At 34.3% G+C, this 14483-nt stretch overlaps 2 protein-coding genes across 3 annotated transcripts; both read right to left on the reverse strand.

Moving 5' to 3' along the window:
* Positions 1–4218: 4218 nt before the first annotated feature.
* On the reverse strand, positions 4219–8444 carry LOC107949738 (kinesin-like protein KIN-8A). 2 transcript variants are annotated; one of them, XM_016884493.2, is made up of 8 exons: positions 7438–8075; positions 6986–7332; positions 6383–6656; positions 6074–6124; positions 5892–5984; positions 5440–5805; positions 4680–5339; positions 4219–4550 (listed from the first exon to the last, which is right to left on the reverse strand). In XM_016884493.2, the coding sequence occupies exons 1-8, from the start codon at positions 7831–7833 to the stop codon at positions 4512–4514; spliced, it is 2226 nt and encodes a 741-aa protein (XP_016739982.1). In that variant the 5' UTR covers positions 7834–8075; the 3' UTR covers positions 4219–4511. The 2 variants fall into 2 exon arrangements, with proteins under 2 accessions (XP_016739982.1, XP_016739981.1); XM_016884492.2 differs by having other exon boundaries at positions 6986–8444.
* A 2391-nt stretch (positions 8445–10835) lies between these two features.
* On the reverse strand, positions 10836–13825 carry LOC107949737 (beta-ureidopropionase). The gene is made up of 5 exons (XM_016884490.2): positions 12759–13825; positions 12250–12357; positions 11483–11668; positions 11182–11409; positions 10836–11099 (listed from the first exon to the last, which is right to left on the reverse strand). Exons 1-5 carry the CDS (start codon positions 12891–12893, stop codon positions 11055–11057), a joined length of 702 nt encoding a protein of 233 aa, XP_016739979.2. The 5' UTR covers positions 12894–13825; the 3' UTR covers positions 10836–11054.
* Positions 13826–14483: the final 658 nt, after the last annotated feature.

The following is a 14483-nucleotide window of genomic DNA, read 5'->3' on the forward strand; positions in this document are numbered from 1 at the left end:
CAATTACGATTGAATAGTAATTAAGTAATTCATCACAAAGACGAAAGACCCATAACCATGTTTACTTTCATCAACCATGTAATGCCAATGAGAGGATATCAGTTACCCATGTCTCGAGCTATGAATTCCCCTATTTTTAATGACGCTACATACTGTAAAAGTCGCACACCCAAGCACCAGCTTTCAGTTCCTTATCTATTTAAACTCAGGCTTTTACTTACACCAAAGTGTATGAGTCACGCATACATAGTCCGCCATCCACTAAGGATTTAGGTATGCCACACTATGAACGTCTCAAGTGAATAAATCCATAAACGGATTCAGGATCTATTCTACTTGGGTCTTGTCTGGTGTACTATTAGTCCAATCAGTCACATCTACGTCTCTATCTTCTAGGAGTCATCCGCTCTAATGCCTAAGACAAGGCATCTCCCTAATTGGACTTGATAAATGACATATTAGTCTTTCAATCGACTTGCTCATTTCTAATTAGACTAAGGACATTTTTAGGTTCATCTACTAATACAAGTTGTCTTTTCGTATTATGATCCGACCACGTAATACCGTTTAATATTAGTTAAGCATTAGATAACTAGCGAGCAATATTTTCTTTCATTTTGCTTTGCTTGCAAAAGCCATGTGAGGACAATACATAAAGTATTAATGTAATTAATGAAAAATTTTATTATCCAATTTGGTCAAAAAATTACAAGTATACTTAGACAAAAATACTATACCTAGGGCACCAAAACTAACAATTTATAGCAATAAACTTTTCCAAAAAAGTAACTATGCTTTGTGTAAAACGGATCCTAGACGTTCCCGACTTTAACCGAACAATCTTCTCCTTTATCCTCATACCACAAATCACTTCAAGTGTGGGCTCGGACAATCTCAAATCAAACACAAAATTAGAAACAATTTCAGTAGGAAAGTAATTATATCACAATAGAAACTAGTAGCATTATTATTCCCAGAAAATAGAATTTATACTTTGTGATGAATGACTAATTAATATTCTATAGTAGTTACTTTCGTAATGGTATGTCATTAGGGAGAGCTCAGTCACGATACTATAGTGGAATGACTTTGTGACTAAATGAGTTTATAATTAATAGGCGAAAAGCTGAAACTTAATTATAAATCATTTGAGCCTCAACTATATATGTTCAACCGGTCCCTCTGCTAGCTTATGTAAACCAAAAATGAATTGAGTGTTTGAATAGAAATGAACGAAATAAATAGAAAAGGAGAAACGAAAAATATTCAGGAATGATTATGGTTTTCTTCGAAATGGAAATGATCCATTTGCAATTCTATATGGATTACTTAAAAATGATTAGAAAAATAAGTTTATGTTTTTGAGCTATTTTGAAGCCTGAAAATGAAAATCAATCATTCGATCATAGTGAATATATTGAGTTGTGAAATATTGAACGAATTTTCTCAAAATTTTACCAAGGTAAAATCGTCAAAATTTTATTAGGGGTAAAATTGGAATGAGAAAATTGTTTAATATATATATTGAAGTTTATTTTGAGAAATAAGAAAACAGAATCGGGTTGGATCAAATTACAAAGTATTGGGTCAAAAAGTTTAAGAAGTACTAGTAATTGGGCCCATTGTGATAAAGGCCCAAAAAGCCTATCGTGTAATAAGGTGGGAGGAAAAAACCGTAGTATTATTGACTAGGAATTTCGCTCCCTACATTCTAGTTAAACTAGGATATTCTTTTTCTAATGGAAATAAATTTCTACAAGTCTACAAGGGTTCTACTTTCTCTTCCTATAAATAGATGGCACCGGTAGAGCTATTGACAGATCTTTGAGAGATTGTTATTCTGCCAAAAAATTGAGAGAATTTATTCTCAACTGTTACATATATTTTTCCAGAATAAAAATTCTACCGGTTTCTATTAAGAAGAGAGAATTTCCATTTTCACCCCCAAACAAAAGGAGATAAAACTTTTTCTAGTTCTGTGTTTCGATTCAATTGGTTCGAGCCCACACTCGAAGCAATTTGTGGTACGAGAATAGTGAAAAAGATCATTTGGTTGAAAGTTGGGAACAACGAACGTCAACTAAGCCGAAAAGATAGGTATGAATTAGGTTAGGGTTTATTGCTATAAATATCACAAATCGAGTCGGTTTTCAAAATTTTAATTTTCCGCTATATAAGAAAATTGTTTTCAAACCAGATTTTTCCAACATAAATATCATAAACCAACTTCATTTTCAAAATTTTAATTTTTCATTGTGATAAAAAAATGTTTTTCAATCGGATTTATCCAACAAATACCCTCTCTCCTGGTTCATTACAGCCTTTACCAATTCCTGAGAGAGCTTAGGTTGGGATCAGCCTTGATTTCATTGAGGGACTCCTTGTGTCAAAAGGGAAGCATACCATTTTAATGGTGGTAGATCGACTCTCCAGGTATGACCACTTCTTGGGCTTTTCATATCCCTATAATGCTTTGACAGTAGCTCAAGAATACTTAAACCATGTTTTTAAGTTGCATGGGGCTCCTAATTCTATTGTTTCTGACAGAGATAGGATATTGTGAGCATTTTTTAGAGGGAACTATTTAAGTTGCTAGGAACCAAGCTCAAGTATTCTACTGCCTATCATCCTCAGACTGATGGGCAAACTAAGGTGCTTAATCGATGTTTGGAAGAGTACCTTCAATGTATGGTTGGATAGAAACCTGGTGATTGGTATTGTTGGTTGCCTTTAGCTGAGTGGTGGTACAACACATCTTATCACTTAGGCATTTGCACTACTCCTTATGAGGCATTATATAGTCAATCTCCTCTATTAAATTTTCCATATTTGGTTTGCACTTTAGTGGTTGCTATAGTGGATTATAGTATTCAGTATTGAGAAGCTGCTCTTCAGATGCTTAAGTTCTATTTACATTGTTCTCGAAACTATATGAAGCACTTGGTTGATAAAAAGAGGAGTGATTGTGAATTTAGTGTTAGAGATTTGGTTTACTTGAAGCTCCAGGCTTATAGGTAGCATATTGTTCACAGGAAAGGTAATCAAAGGCTTGCTTCATGGTACTTTGGTCTTTATCCAGTACTGGCTTGGGTTGGCAAAATGGCTTGTCAGTTGCAACTACCAGAAGGTCTCGAGTTCATTCAACCTTCCATATTCATCAAGTGAAGAAACCCATTGGAAATGCACCTTATCAAACCGTTTTACCTGTGGTGGGTTCAGATAGGGCAATAGTGAAGGAACCAACTACAGTGGTGGATAGACGAGTTGGCAAGAGGAGAAATCGAGCCATCACTGAAGTCTTGGTTCAATGGACTAATTCCTTCCCTAAGGACGCAACTCTAGAAAGTCTTTATGACTTGCAACAACAATTTCCTTCCTTAATCTTTAAGGCCAATGATTGTTCGACTAGAGGAGAAGGTGATATGAGCTAAATAATTGAATAACTGAAAAAGTGGTGTTTTGTTCCTTTTTTTCATTTTCTGTTAATTATGTTATTTTTCTATTAAGGAAATGTTTATGTGAAATGCTACATTTCCCTTTAGTAATTAGTTGTAACAATCTTAACAAACCTGAATTGTGGTGATTGGCTATTAATGGTAGAGAGCAGTTACTCTTTTACTCATCGAAGAAAATATTCAAACCCTCACCTCTCCCTATTCTCTTTTCTTCCTCAATTCTTTTCTCTCTTCTTCTATCTTTTTCTTCTTCCTTTCTTTTCAGTAAATTGTTTTGGGCAGCATCAGTTTAGGATGGAAAATCGAACTAAAGTGTCACACACCGTCAAGTCATCAAATCCATCAAGGTGCAACAAATGAGGACCAAAATTGGTCTTTTGAAAGACGATTTTGTGGTTACGAAGGCTGATAGCTTCAATCAACATGATTGGATTGTTGCTGATTTGACGTTTGATTGAATTGGTGTTGATTTGATTGTTCATTAATCTTTAATCATTTTGATTGTGATCTCAAATTCTTTTTTTTTTAAATTTTAGGCTTGAATCGAGAAATGCTCTTTAGGAATGAAATTGATGTTGTATGACAAATAAAATTGACGATAACAACATTGGAAATGAGAATTAATGTTGATTGGAGAGTGAAAAATGGAGAAATCGGTTTACGAAAAATCGATTTTGCTTTCCAATACAGAAATTTGTTTTATTTTGGTAATTAATGAGGTTGTAAAGAAAAAAAACATTAGTCAATTTTTAAAAATTATGAATAAAAACAACTTAAATATACATGAATATTTGGGTCCCCAAATGCTCCAAGAGCTTCAACTTGAAAAAAATAAACACATCAATGGAGTAATTGTTGGTGACCTTAATGAGAAGAAATCAAATGAGGAAAAAAAAAAGGGGGACATATTTAGTAAAAAATCAATACACCACTTAGCAAGCAATAACTTGTGCTTCATTGTTGAGCAATCAGTTTGTGTAGAGAATGAAATGGGAAGGTTTGACAATGCTACACTGTCAAACCACAATTTCCTTTTCTGTTTCTTTCTCTTCGTCGTTACTTGTGAACATCAGGTCTCTGTCGAGCAAATCCCGGCTGCGTAGCCAGCCATGCACATTAAACACAAATCAGAAACATGGACTCATAGATGCACATATATCTTCTTAAAGGTGAAATGAACTTGCTCGAAAGAAAAGAAAGGATTAGGTTGAAAAATCAGTGTACCTGAGGTAGCATAGAGGGAGATGCAACAGGTTTTGAAATGACATGGCTTCTAGTTTTTCTTCCATTGAGTGTAGTGACTGAAGGGCTGTTAGCTGTTGTTATATCCCAGAAACTTCTTTTTTTGGCTGTCGGAACTGGTGATCGAAAGCGATGACTTGGGCTCTTCAATTCCCCAGGGTTTGGTTCCTTCGGCCGCAAGCTAGCTCTTGTGACACCCTTCTTCACACCCACTTCTGATGTTTTTTCAATCTTTCTTGAAAGCTCGCGAATAATATCATCTTTCTGCTTTAACTGTGTGGCATGGTCTTTCTTCATTCTTGCCATTTCTAGTTCCAATGCCTTTACAGTCAGTCTAAGCTCTTTAACTACCGCTTCTTCTGGTCCCCTCTTTTTGGATTCTGGTGTGAAACAGGTTCTGGTTAAGAAGGTGGATCTAGGTTTGCTTTTCTCTTTTGGCTGGGCTGTAGATGGAGTTTCGAGAGACATAACAGAAGAGGGGGTTGGAGGTGAAGCATTTGCAGCTAAAGATTGTGCTTGAAGGGTTAGCAACTTTTGCTGTTGGCATGTCACGCGATTTTCCTTCTGCAGTTCAAGCAAAAGCTTTGCCTGACCAGTTCCGGTTTCGGATACTTGAATTACCTCCTCATTTGTGTCACTTGTCTGCATGTTCAAGGAATACGGTGTTAAAAGACATTGAAAGATTCAACTCAGAAAACACAAGGTTTAAGTGGTGTACCATGAAACTGAGATTACTACTAACCTTGGTTCGGATTTCCTTTGCCCGGTAAGCCCAGTGCAGGGTATTTTGTGTTTCACCAAATGAGAGATTGCTAGGACTGATATTAGCAATCATTACAGTGTTACAAGCTCCACCTAACGAGTCTTTCAAGAGTTGAGTGAGTTTCGAGTTTCTGTACGGTATGTGTTTCTTACCCTCAACGAGGGCATTGATGCAGCTGCTCAGAGCTAGAAGTGACCGATTAATGTTTGCTCCCTCCAATGATCTAAGTGTTCTCTGATCCGTCGCAAGGGCTCTTTCAGAACCGGCAAGATCTATGAGTGAGAGCTTTCCAACTCTATTAACGATATTCATTAAAGCATCTTTGACTCTATATTCAACTACAACCTATAGGAAAAGCAACTCATATACATGAGAATATCTTAAAATTAGAAGATCAAGGCAAGTAATCAATACGGGATCATTATTGGTACCTGAAGAATTGCATGGGACCGTGAAGATGTTTCATTCGCCCGAGTTGGTTCGGTGGTTCGGTTTTGGTTTCCTCTTTGAAGCAATGCCATCACCTGCCACAACCAGGTACAACTGTTATACCCCTACCATTCAATCAATAATCTAACCCTCAAAGGTATGATAATGGAAGTTCGAAATTTACTTCATCCGTGGAATAAGCCCTGTATTGTGTAATACCGGCTGCAACAATTCCCTGCATTACATTTCAGCAAACATTTTTTATGAGGTGAAATCAAGGCATTTAAAATTAGAATTTAAACAATATATAGAAGACTGTTACTGATGCACTTTGATGACCTTAGGATAAAAGTTTACCGATATAGCGGACAACATATGAAGTTTCCGAAAACAACGATATGATATTAGTGTACTAATACGAGAAACGAAAGTATTTTCAGCTAATCTCATTCAACAAGAGCAATCAATTATGTCAAGGCAGTATAAAGCAAACCTGCTTATCTTCTCTAAGGACTAGAGGTCTTCCGGGTGAGAGTAAATCCCGAACGGTTTCGTTGTAGACCTCGAGATAGGAGAGTTGAACTACATGGTTTCCATCAAAGCTCCTTTGCCTAATACTTGTAAACAGATCTTTTATTGCCAAAACCATCACCCCTGGATTTTCTAAGGTGCCTAGCATTGTATAAGTTTTACCAGCTCCTGTCGCGCCATAGCAGAACACCGAGCCATTCCGTCCCTGCAGAACTTCTTCCACAAGCTCTGCTGTCCTGAAAAATCAAAATTGGTTGGTTCTTATGAAATTAATTCATTGAAAATTCAAAATGTTTACATTTTTAAAAAAAATTCCATGTATTTTGGAGGGTCGTAACTCGTATCCTTACACCTATATCCAAATATGTGTCAGCAACATGCAAAAAATATAAACTAAGAATTGAAACAAGGATTATAATGTCAGATTCACAATCAAGAGATTCCTTATATAACTTGGATGAAAATTTTCCTAGCTCCCAAACAGTTAAACACGCCAAATTAAAACAATGTCAAGGGTCAAAACTGGCTTCAGTTGATATCAAAATTGATGAAGGGCTAAACTTACGTGGTTGTATAAACTTCATGTTGAGTAGTGGAATCTGGGAATGAAGCATCAAAACTAAAATGTCTACCTTTAAGCCTCTTCAGTCTAAGATAATCATTTTCATTAGCAAACTCAGTCAAGTAAACATCTTTCTTGTTCACGATCTTGACACAGCATCTTGAACCAGCTTCCTTTTCTTTCTTAGCCATAGGCCTAAGCCTCACAAACACATGGATCCTACTTTCATCTCCACCAATTCTCCCATTTTTCTCTGTCTTGGCATAGGTCTCCATTTTCTCCTGTTCTTGAACATTCCTAGTCCCCACCATTGACAGCTTCCTCACCACCGTAGTCTTTGCCGTCTCCGCCTTTCTTGCACAAGAAGGAAACCCAATAATCTTATCAGTACCAATCAAAAGATTCTCCTTTCCATCATCCAAAGGTGGTTCAGGCAACACAAAAGTTTTACTCACTGTAGGGTTAGCCATCGTAGGCAATAGTGGCACAGTGTTTTCCCTCATAACATTGTTGAATTTGGGATCCTTTTGCTCTTGTCTTTGGCAAGAAGTGAGAAGATCAGCGCTTGGGTGAGATGTAAAACGCTTCTCTTGATCAGGCTTTGGGGATGATGATGGGTTACTAATATTATTGTTCCTAACAATGGCAGAAGCTTTCTTTTGTTGCTCATATAAAAGAGTTAAAGCTCTCATTTTCTCCTTCAACCCATGATGTGGATTCCTGAATGTGAAATTGTTAGTAACATTGCTCATCTGGGTTTCTTCTTCTGTTTCTTCATTTGATCTTCTGCTTCTACTTCTTTGCTGCTCATCTTGGGTGCTGCTGATCTGAGACCTTGTTGATACTGGCATTCTATGATTTTTCTCACTATCCAAACATACCCAAAGATGGGTTTTTTAAACACCCAATTGAGAAAAAAACTGCTGAAAATGCAAGAATGTAGGAAGGAAACTATTATCCTGGAAAAGAAAAATGGAAGATTTGGAAATGGAGAAGAGAAAGCTAAAAGAGAGGGAAAGAATAGGGAATATATCAAAGTCGATGGGCTGATGGTGATGATATCAACGGTTGGTCGTAAAGCTTGGAACACCAATTCTTTTGAATTGAAAACGCTATCCCCACTCCATCCTTTTCAATATTTAATTCCACCTCCCTCAATTTTTATTTTTTTAAATTCCAACTCTTTAACTACACTTAAATTGCTTCACCTGCCTACTAAAATCGCTTCTATTCCAAGTTTGACGCCACTTAGAAATTAAAATATCTATTCAAAATCTGACTAATTTCATCTAATTTCAAAAACATTTTTTAAAATAAAAAATTCTTAAGTTTATAACCTACTCGAAAAATAATATTAAAATACTTAAATTCAAATAATTATTCTTATAATACATCTTCAAAATGCAAGCTAATGCTTAGTCTACTTATTATATTTATATATATATAAATCTCCCCATTATTTAGGTTAAACCCCAGTTCTGGTATCAACAAATATTTAAATGATTCAAAGTCAAAATGCATCTTGGAGAAAAATATTTAGATCTCAAGTGGTGTGGAAGAAGCAAAAAGTGGAGGGTAGGTTTTTAGAACATTTTTGAAAAGGTGAAGGGGCCATGGGCTATAACGGTCAAAAATATTGTCAGAAGGGGCCAAACGGTTATATAAGTTATAAAAAATTGTAGGGTCCACTTTTGCAAATTTTCTAATGTGAAAGATATAAAATAGTTTTAAAAATCAAAAGTAGCAAAGGAAGTTCTCTCAGCTACATCAGTTTCCATGTGCTACCGTTCCTTAACACCGTTTATTTTTTGTATAGGTAATATATTCAATAGTTGTGATATCTTGCAGATCATGTGGCTATGATTGATGATTGACCACACATAGTCCAGTGAGTCAAAGGTGTGGATTCAGTTCTTTAGTTTCAGTGACCAACTCGTGTGAATGATGACAGCCGTTAACTTTATCATCACCCAACGTAAAACCCTTTTCCTTTAACTTCTTCCCTCAAAAGAATATCCATTTGTCAATATTAATTTCATTTTTTATTGGATTTTGTTAATAAATACAATTTTTTTTATGAAAGGAAAAAAAACTTTTAAGTGTAATGTGACCATAAAATTCGTTAAATCTTATAAATATGAATTATTATATAAAAAATTATAGAATATATAGGCGTTCGAGTGCGCTAAAATACATTATCCTCTTATTTAAAACTTGAAAAGAAGCTATGAGTAATTGTAGACATTATATCAAAAATATATATGATAAAAATCTATAATGAATTTAATGTTAAAATTGGTATCATAAGTAAAAACGACAACAACTAAATTGAGAAATTTGTTAAAAGAAAACTCAAATAAAAATAGTTTAATAAATATAAAATTAAAGGTATTTGAGTTTTTACATTATAAAAAAATCATAATTATTTTTAATTTGAAAGTGAAATATAGTAAATGGTTTGGATTAATGACATAACAATAAAGAAAATGATTAGGAAGAAATGAGATTGATTTGCTCAAGGCTGAAGCAAAATTACATTTATTTGGTTGTTATGAGGATATGATTTAAAAGGTACATTTAATTTGTCTTACATTCTAAGCAAAGATTTTACAATTTAAAATGATTTTCTTTAATAACTTACTATTATTCTTTTGTTTTTTGGAAGAATATAGGAAGTTATGACACAAAATTAATTAATGAGATTTGTGAATTTTGCAAATTTAATTTGAGTTGAATTTTGTTGATTATATATGGATTTATCTAATAATATTATAATTTCTCTTGTATTTAAAATATTATATAAACAATTTGTAAATTTTTTACAAGTGTAGTTTTTTAAGGAAATATATTGTTTTGTCACTCAACTGGTTTACTTATGAATTGGGAAATCTAACTTTAGGATTTAAACAATAACTATACGTTTTCGTATAATATATATATCTTTAAATACAATTGATGGACAAATATATAAATTTAGCTAAATATATTTTATAAAAATTTGAAATATAATTAAAATAATAATTATTTATGAAATATAATGCCTAAAATGTTGAAATTTCAAATAATTTGTTAAACGTTATTTTTAAAAAAAAAATCATTATAGGAAGCAATTGGGTTTTTATTTCACAATTCAAATAAGTATTTGATTAAATTACATATACTTAAAAATATCATTTCAAATTATAACTGCAAATGTAATAATAATAATAATAATAATAATAATGAGAAGCTATAAATGTCATTATCATAATTTTAGTTTTGAATCGTTCTCATTTCTTTTTAATTATCAAGAAAATTTGTTTGTCATTTAGATTAGGTTCAATCTTTTGATTTAAGTAAGGTTTTTGAGTTGACATGTTTAACTTTTTCTTAATGACATGGATTTTGTTTTAATCGTATTATGTAGCAATTGTTTATTATTAATATTGTATACATCTAAAAAAATTATTCTATTAAAAGAAAAAAAAAGCCATGAACCAAAACTTTCCCTTCTAGAAGTCATGAACGGCCAGGGTATCCTACCTCGTTGGAGTTGGAAGGGCTACGAAGAAGGTGAGAAACAAGGAGCAATGTGACCTTTTCAGATTATGAAGTGATGGAAGGTGGAGGTTTGGAAAAGTAGAAAACTTTATACAAGGATATGTTAATGAGGTCGAAAGAAGACGTAAGGCCGAAAACCAATTTGGGGAAGTGGATATTATGTTACAGGAAGAGGACTACAAAATATCTTATGAGGGTCGATAACCATCAATCAATTTTTCTGAGAAAGTGCACGAACAAATTCGTCGTAATATGGCCAACACTCATGGTCATATGGCAAAACGTGCTCACGCAAGTAAGAAAAAATCACTCATGGCCCAAAAAAGAATTTCATAAAACTGATAGTAAAATCAAAATGAATGATACATACAATCAAAATTTTCAACTGACATCTATTGATTTAATACAACCAGATAAAGAGGCCATCTGATATCTTTGAAGCAAATGAACTAGCAATATACTAGAAATATCAGCAATTGCAATCAACAAAGGCAACAGGCTCCATTGAAGTCCCCAATTTAAATCTTTTGATTTAATACCTGCTCTCATTGAAGTCCCCAACTCTAGGAATATGGTTCTGCCAGAAGCCAGTCAATTAAGCAAAATCAATAAAAATTCAAGAAACATAAACCCAAACCCAGATAAACTACTGCATTTACCTTACGGTGCTTGCCTATTATGTTGCCACAATTTCCAATTATAACAGTAGTATTCCAGTGAGTCTTTCCATTATTTATATCCCTCTCAAGAATTGAGCTTATAATGACCATGTTATACTTGAGTGCAAATTCCTGAAGAAATTGTGTAGATTCCCCGTTAACAGGTTTTGCAAATTCACACCATCTCTTTTCTCGTGTACAGAAGGCAAATGGCATCATCCATGCTTCCTGAACTTGCATCATAGACTCATTAATTTGCATTTTTAGAATATTATGCATCGATCAATAAAATTGACCATACCCGCAAGCATAGTATGTTGACTCCTAAAGTACCAGCAGCACCAATTATTGGTCCCAATTTCTCAAATATAGCTTTTTTCTGGTCTGAAAAGGGAGCAGTGGTTGGGAGAGCAATGGAGTTCTTAATAAGACCGGCCCTTACCTGGGGTTCTCTTAACAACTCTTTGTCAGCAGAAAATTTGAAAGCCTGGAATGATTTGAAATGGAAAAGAACATATAACTGCCTTCTACAATATACTTGTATTGAAATGACAAAAATCTACGGAGATAATAGCTACAAGTATGCTCAGGTCAGGTCGGTGAGAGAATAATTTTGTAATGAGAAAAGGGATATTTTTCAACCACTTAGATAATAGTGGATTGAATGAAAATCAACATCTTTCAAGGAGATCCTGGTAGTACTAAAATTATACATTAGAACTATTATAACCAAATGTTCAAATGTATGAACTAGAAACTGGAAAATGGGGAAAATGGAGGAAGAAAAATATTCCATACAAATATCAGAACATATGACATAGATTAACTAACCCTACCTAAAGATTAACATAATCTTCAGTTGCAGTCAAAATGCATGGTAGTGCCTTGTATATCTAAAGTGTCCAAAACATATATTGTTCCTTCACTTTGATTGTTTTATAAGAGTATTACGGTTTCAGTGAGGCCAACCTTGTGGTTATTGTTTTCCAATACTAATGAGCTAAGACTATGGATCTCTATATCAACGAATCGTTTTAATGCAGTAATGTTGGATAAATAAATAGGCACCTGAAGATCAAACTCATGTTTTGAAGAGAGGGCTTTAGCTGATTCAGGTGGAACAATAGTCTCAAGTGTTGTTCCGCAATTCAGCCCAAGAAGCAACCGGCTGACTTCCTGTTAATAAACCATAACAAAATTCCAAAAGATTGTTACTTTCACCAGCAATAAGATCAGTAGATTTTGACTTTTAATAGGCAAAACATGTTACTCGTTAATGAGATAAACTGTTTACAAATTCTAGGATCGACTGCAATGATAATTTCAGTGGCAAAAACTGACCAAAATGAAAATAACCAATCGATTCATAATAGACAATTTGAAATGGGGTTTCCTTTTTCATGATCAAATTTGCTTTTACAATATATATATATAAGCAAGAAAAATAACAGGAAAGATTGGAATTTTTTGCCCAGTGCATGGCCAGATTAAGAAAAACAAAAATACCCAATTAAATTAACAAAGTAAAGACATATAAATTACAACCCGGAAAGTGAGAAAAAATAAAAAGAAAAGACCTGGTAGAGTTGAGGCTTGAGATTTGCGCTCAAGAGGCGGTGAAGTGAATTATACCCACAAATTGATTCATCTTTGAAACTTTGCTTTTCTTCTGTGCTTCCATTTTCTTTCCCAATTCCATCAGTTTTCTCCATTTTCTGATTCCCTCAATTATTGCTCCGAAATCAAAACATAGAAAAAAGGTTGATGAACGCTAGTGTCTGGTGTTGAGAATCGGTGTTAGCTGATGGCAAGCATAAGATCAGGTGTCAAGGATAGGGGAAGGGGAAAGGGAAGGGAAAGGGAAGATCGGTGTCTAATTTTCCTGAAAATATCTTACCGAATTAGAAACGGTAAGACATTTTCCAAAATTAAGGCTTCTTTTTCTCGTGTTTGTAATTGATTTTACGTGAGGAAAATATTTTCAGCCAAACAAACACTGAAAAAGGCTGAAAACTTTTTTCGGAAAATGTTTTACTACAATCAAAACCCTTATAGTGAAAAAAATTGAGAAACAGTGTTTATATTTTAGCATTAGTATATTTCAATTAATCAAAGTAAACCATAGCTATCGTTATCACTAACTGTTAAATGAGTAACTAAACAATCTGTCAAATGAGCTGGATGAATTTTATCATCATTGTGTGAGCTTCCAGTGAGTAATGCATCATCAACATAAACTATAATATAGGTGACATCTGACCCATGTCGAAGAATAAATAGGGATGAATCGGCTTTGGAGGAGACAAAGCCAAGGTTTTAAAGAAATTGTTGAAGCTTGAAAAACCAATTTCGAGGTGCTTGTCACAGACCATAGATGGGTTTGTTGAGTTTGCAAACGAGAAGAGTCTCATCCGCCCGGTGTTGCTCGAAACATAGAGGTTGGATCATATATACATCCTCGGATAATTCACCTTTCAAGAATGCATTCTTGATATTTATTTGCTGAAGGTTCCATCCATAGTTGGTAGCAAGTGACAGGAAGACATTGACTGTTGAAAATTTCACAACTAGGTTGTAAGGATCATGATAGTCATGTCCTAGTATTTGAGAGATACTTATGCCCACAAGTCTCGTTTTCAATTTGGCCACAGTTCCATCCGGGTTCTTTTTCACTGTGAGGAGCCATTTACATCCAATTAGCTTGCGCTTGGGTGGCAGCTCAACTAGATTCCATGTATTGTTGGTCAAGAGAGTATCATACTCAGCTAGGACAACTTCCCTCAAATTTGGATCAGCAAGAGTTGCTTGTATGTCAATTGGCTCTTGAACTTGGAGTGTAGTGAGATACAGCTTAGGTTTGTGAATACCGTCCTTGCCTTGAGTGATCATTGGGTGAATATTCATAGTTGGTTCATTACTTTGAGGTTCACGGGGGTTGTCCAAACTCGGAGCAGGTGCTACAGTTGATGAGAAAGCATCACCAAGAGAATTCTTGGAAGAGTCTGATGATGTAACCATAGGTGTTGAAGTGGAAGAGTGAAGAGGCAACAAAGGTAAGGTACCAATTTGGATTTGAGAGGACCGAGATGATGACACCACTTGTAGAGGTAGGAGTGAAGCCAGAATAATTTTTTAGGGGGCGAATGAAATTTTAATATTTTATAGTCTATATATTTATAATTTTTAAAGGATTAAATCGAATTTTTATAATTTTAGGGGGAAAAGTACAATTTTACCTTTATTAATTTAAAATTTAAAAAAAAACTAAAAGGCCTAAATAGTAATTTTTCATTTTCGGGGGT

Source organism: Gossypium hirsutum, chromosome D03 (assembly GCF_007990345.1).
Source record: "Gossypium hirsutum isolate 1008001.06 chromosome D03, Gossypium_hirsutum_v2.1, whole genome shotgun sequence".
Taxonomy (NCBI): Eukaryota; Viridiplantae; Streptophyta; class Magnoliopsida; order Malvales; family Malvaceae; genus Gossypium; species Gossypium hirsutum.

Excerpts from the sequence above, each read along its gene's own strand:
- LOC107949738 (XM_016884492.2), bottom strand. The coding sequence starts at position 7,833 with ATGCCAGTATCAACAAGGTCTCAGATCAGCAGCACCCAAGATGAGCAG. Across the intron at positions 6,657-6,985 it reads CATGAAGTTTATACAACCAC|GACAGCAGAGCTTGTGGAAG; the intron begins GTAAGTTTAGCC and ends TTGATTTTTCAG. Across the intron at positions 6,125-6,382 it reads TCCTTAGAGAAGATAAGCAG|GGAATTGTTGCAGCCGGTAT; the intron begins GTTTGCTTTATA and ends AATGTAATGCAG.
- LOC107949737 (XM_016884490.2), bottom strand. The coding sequence starts at position 12,893 with ATGGAGAAAACTGATGGAATTGGGAAAGAAAATGGAAGCACAGAAGAA. Across the intron at positions 11,669-12,249 it reads AACATGAGTTTGATCTTCAG|GCTTTCAAATTTTCTGCTGA; the intron begins GTGCCTATTTAT and ends AAATCATTCCAG. Across the intron at positions 11,100-11,181 it reads TAATAGGCAAGCACCGTAAG|AACCATATTCCTAGAGTTGG; the intron begins GTAAATGCAGTA and ends GGCTTCTGGCAG.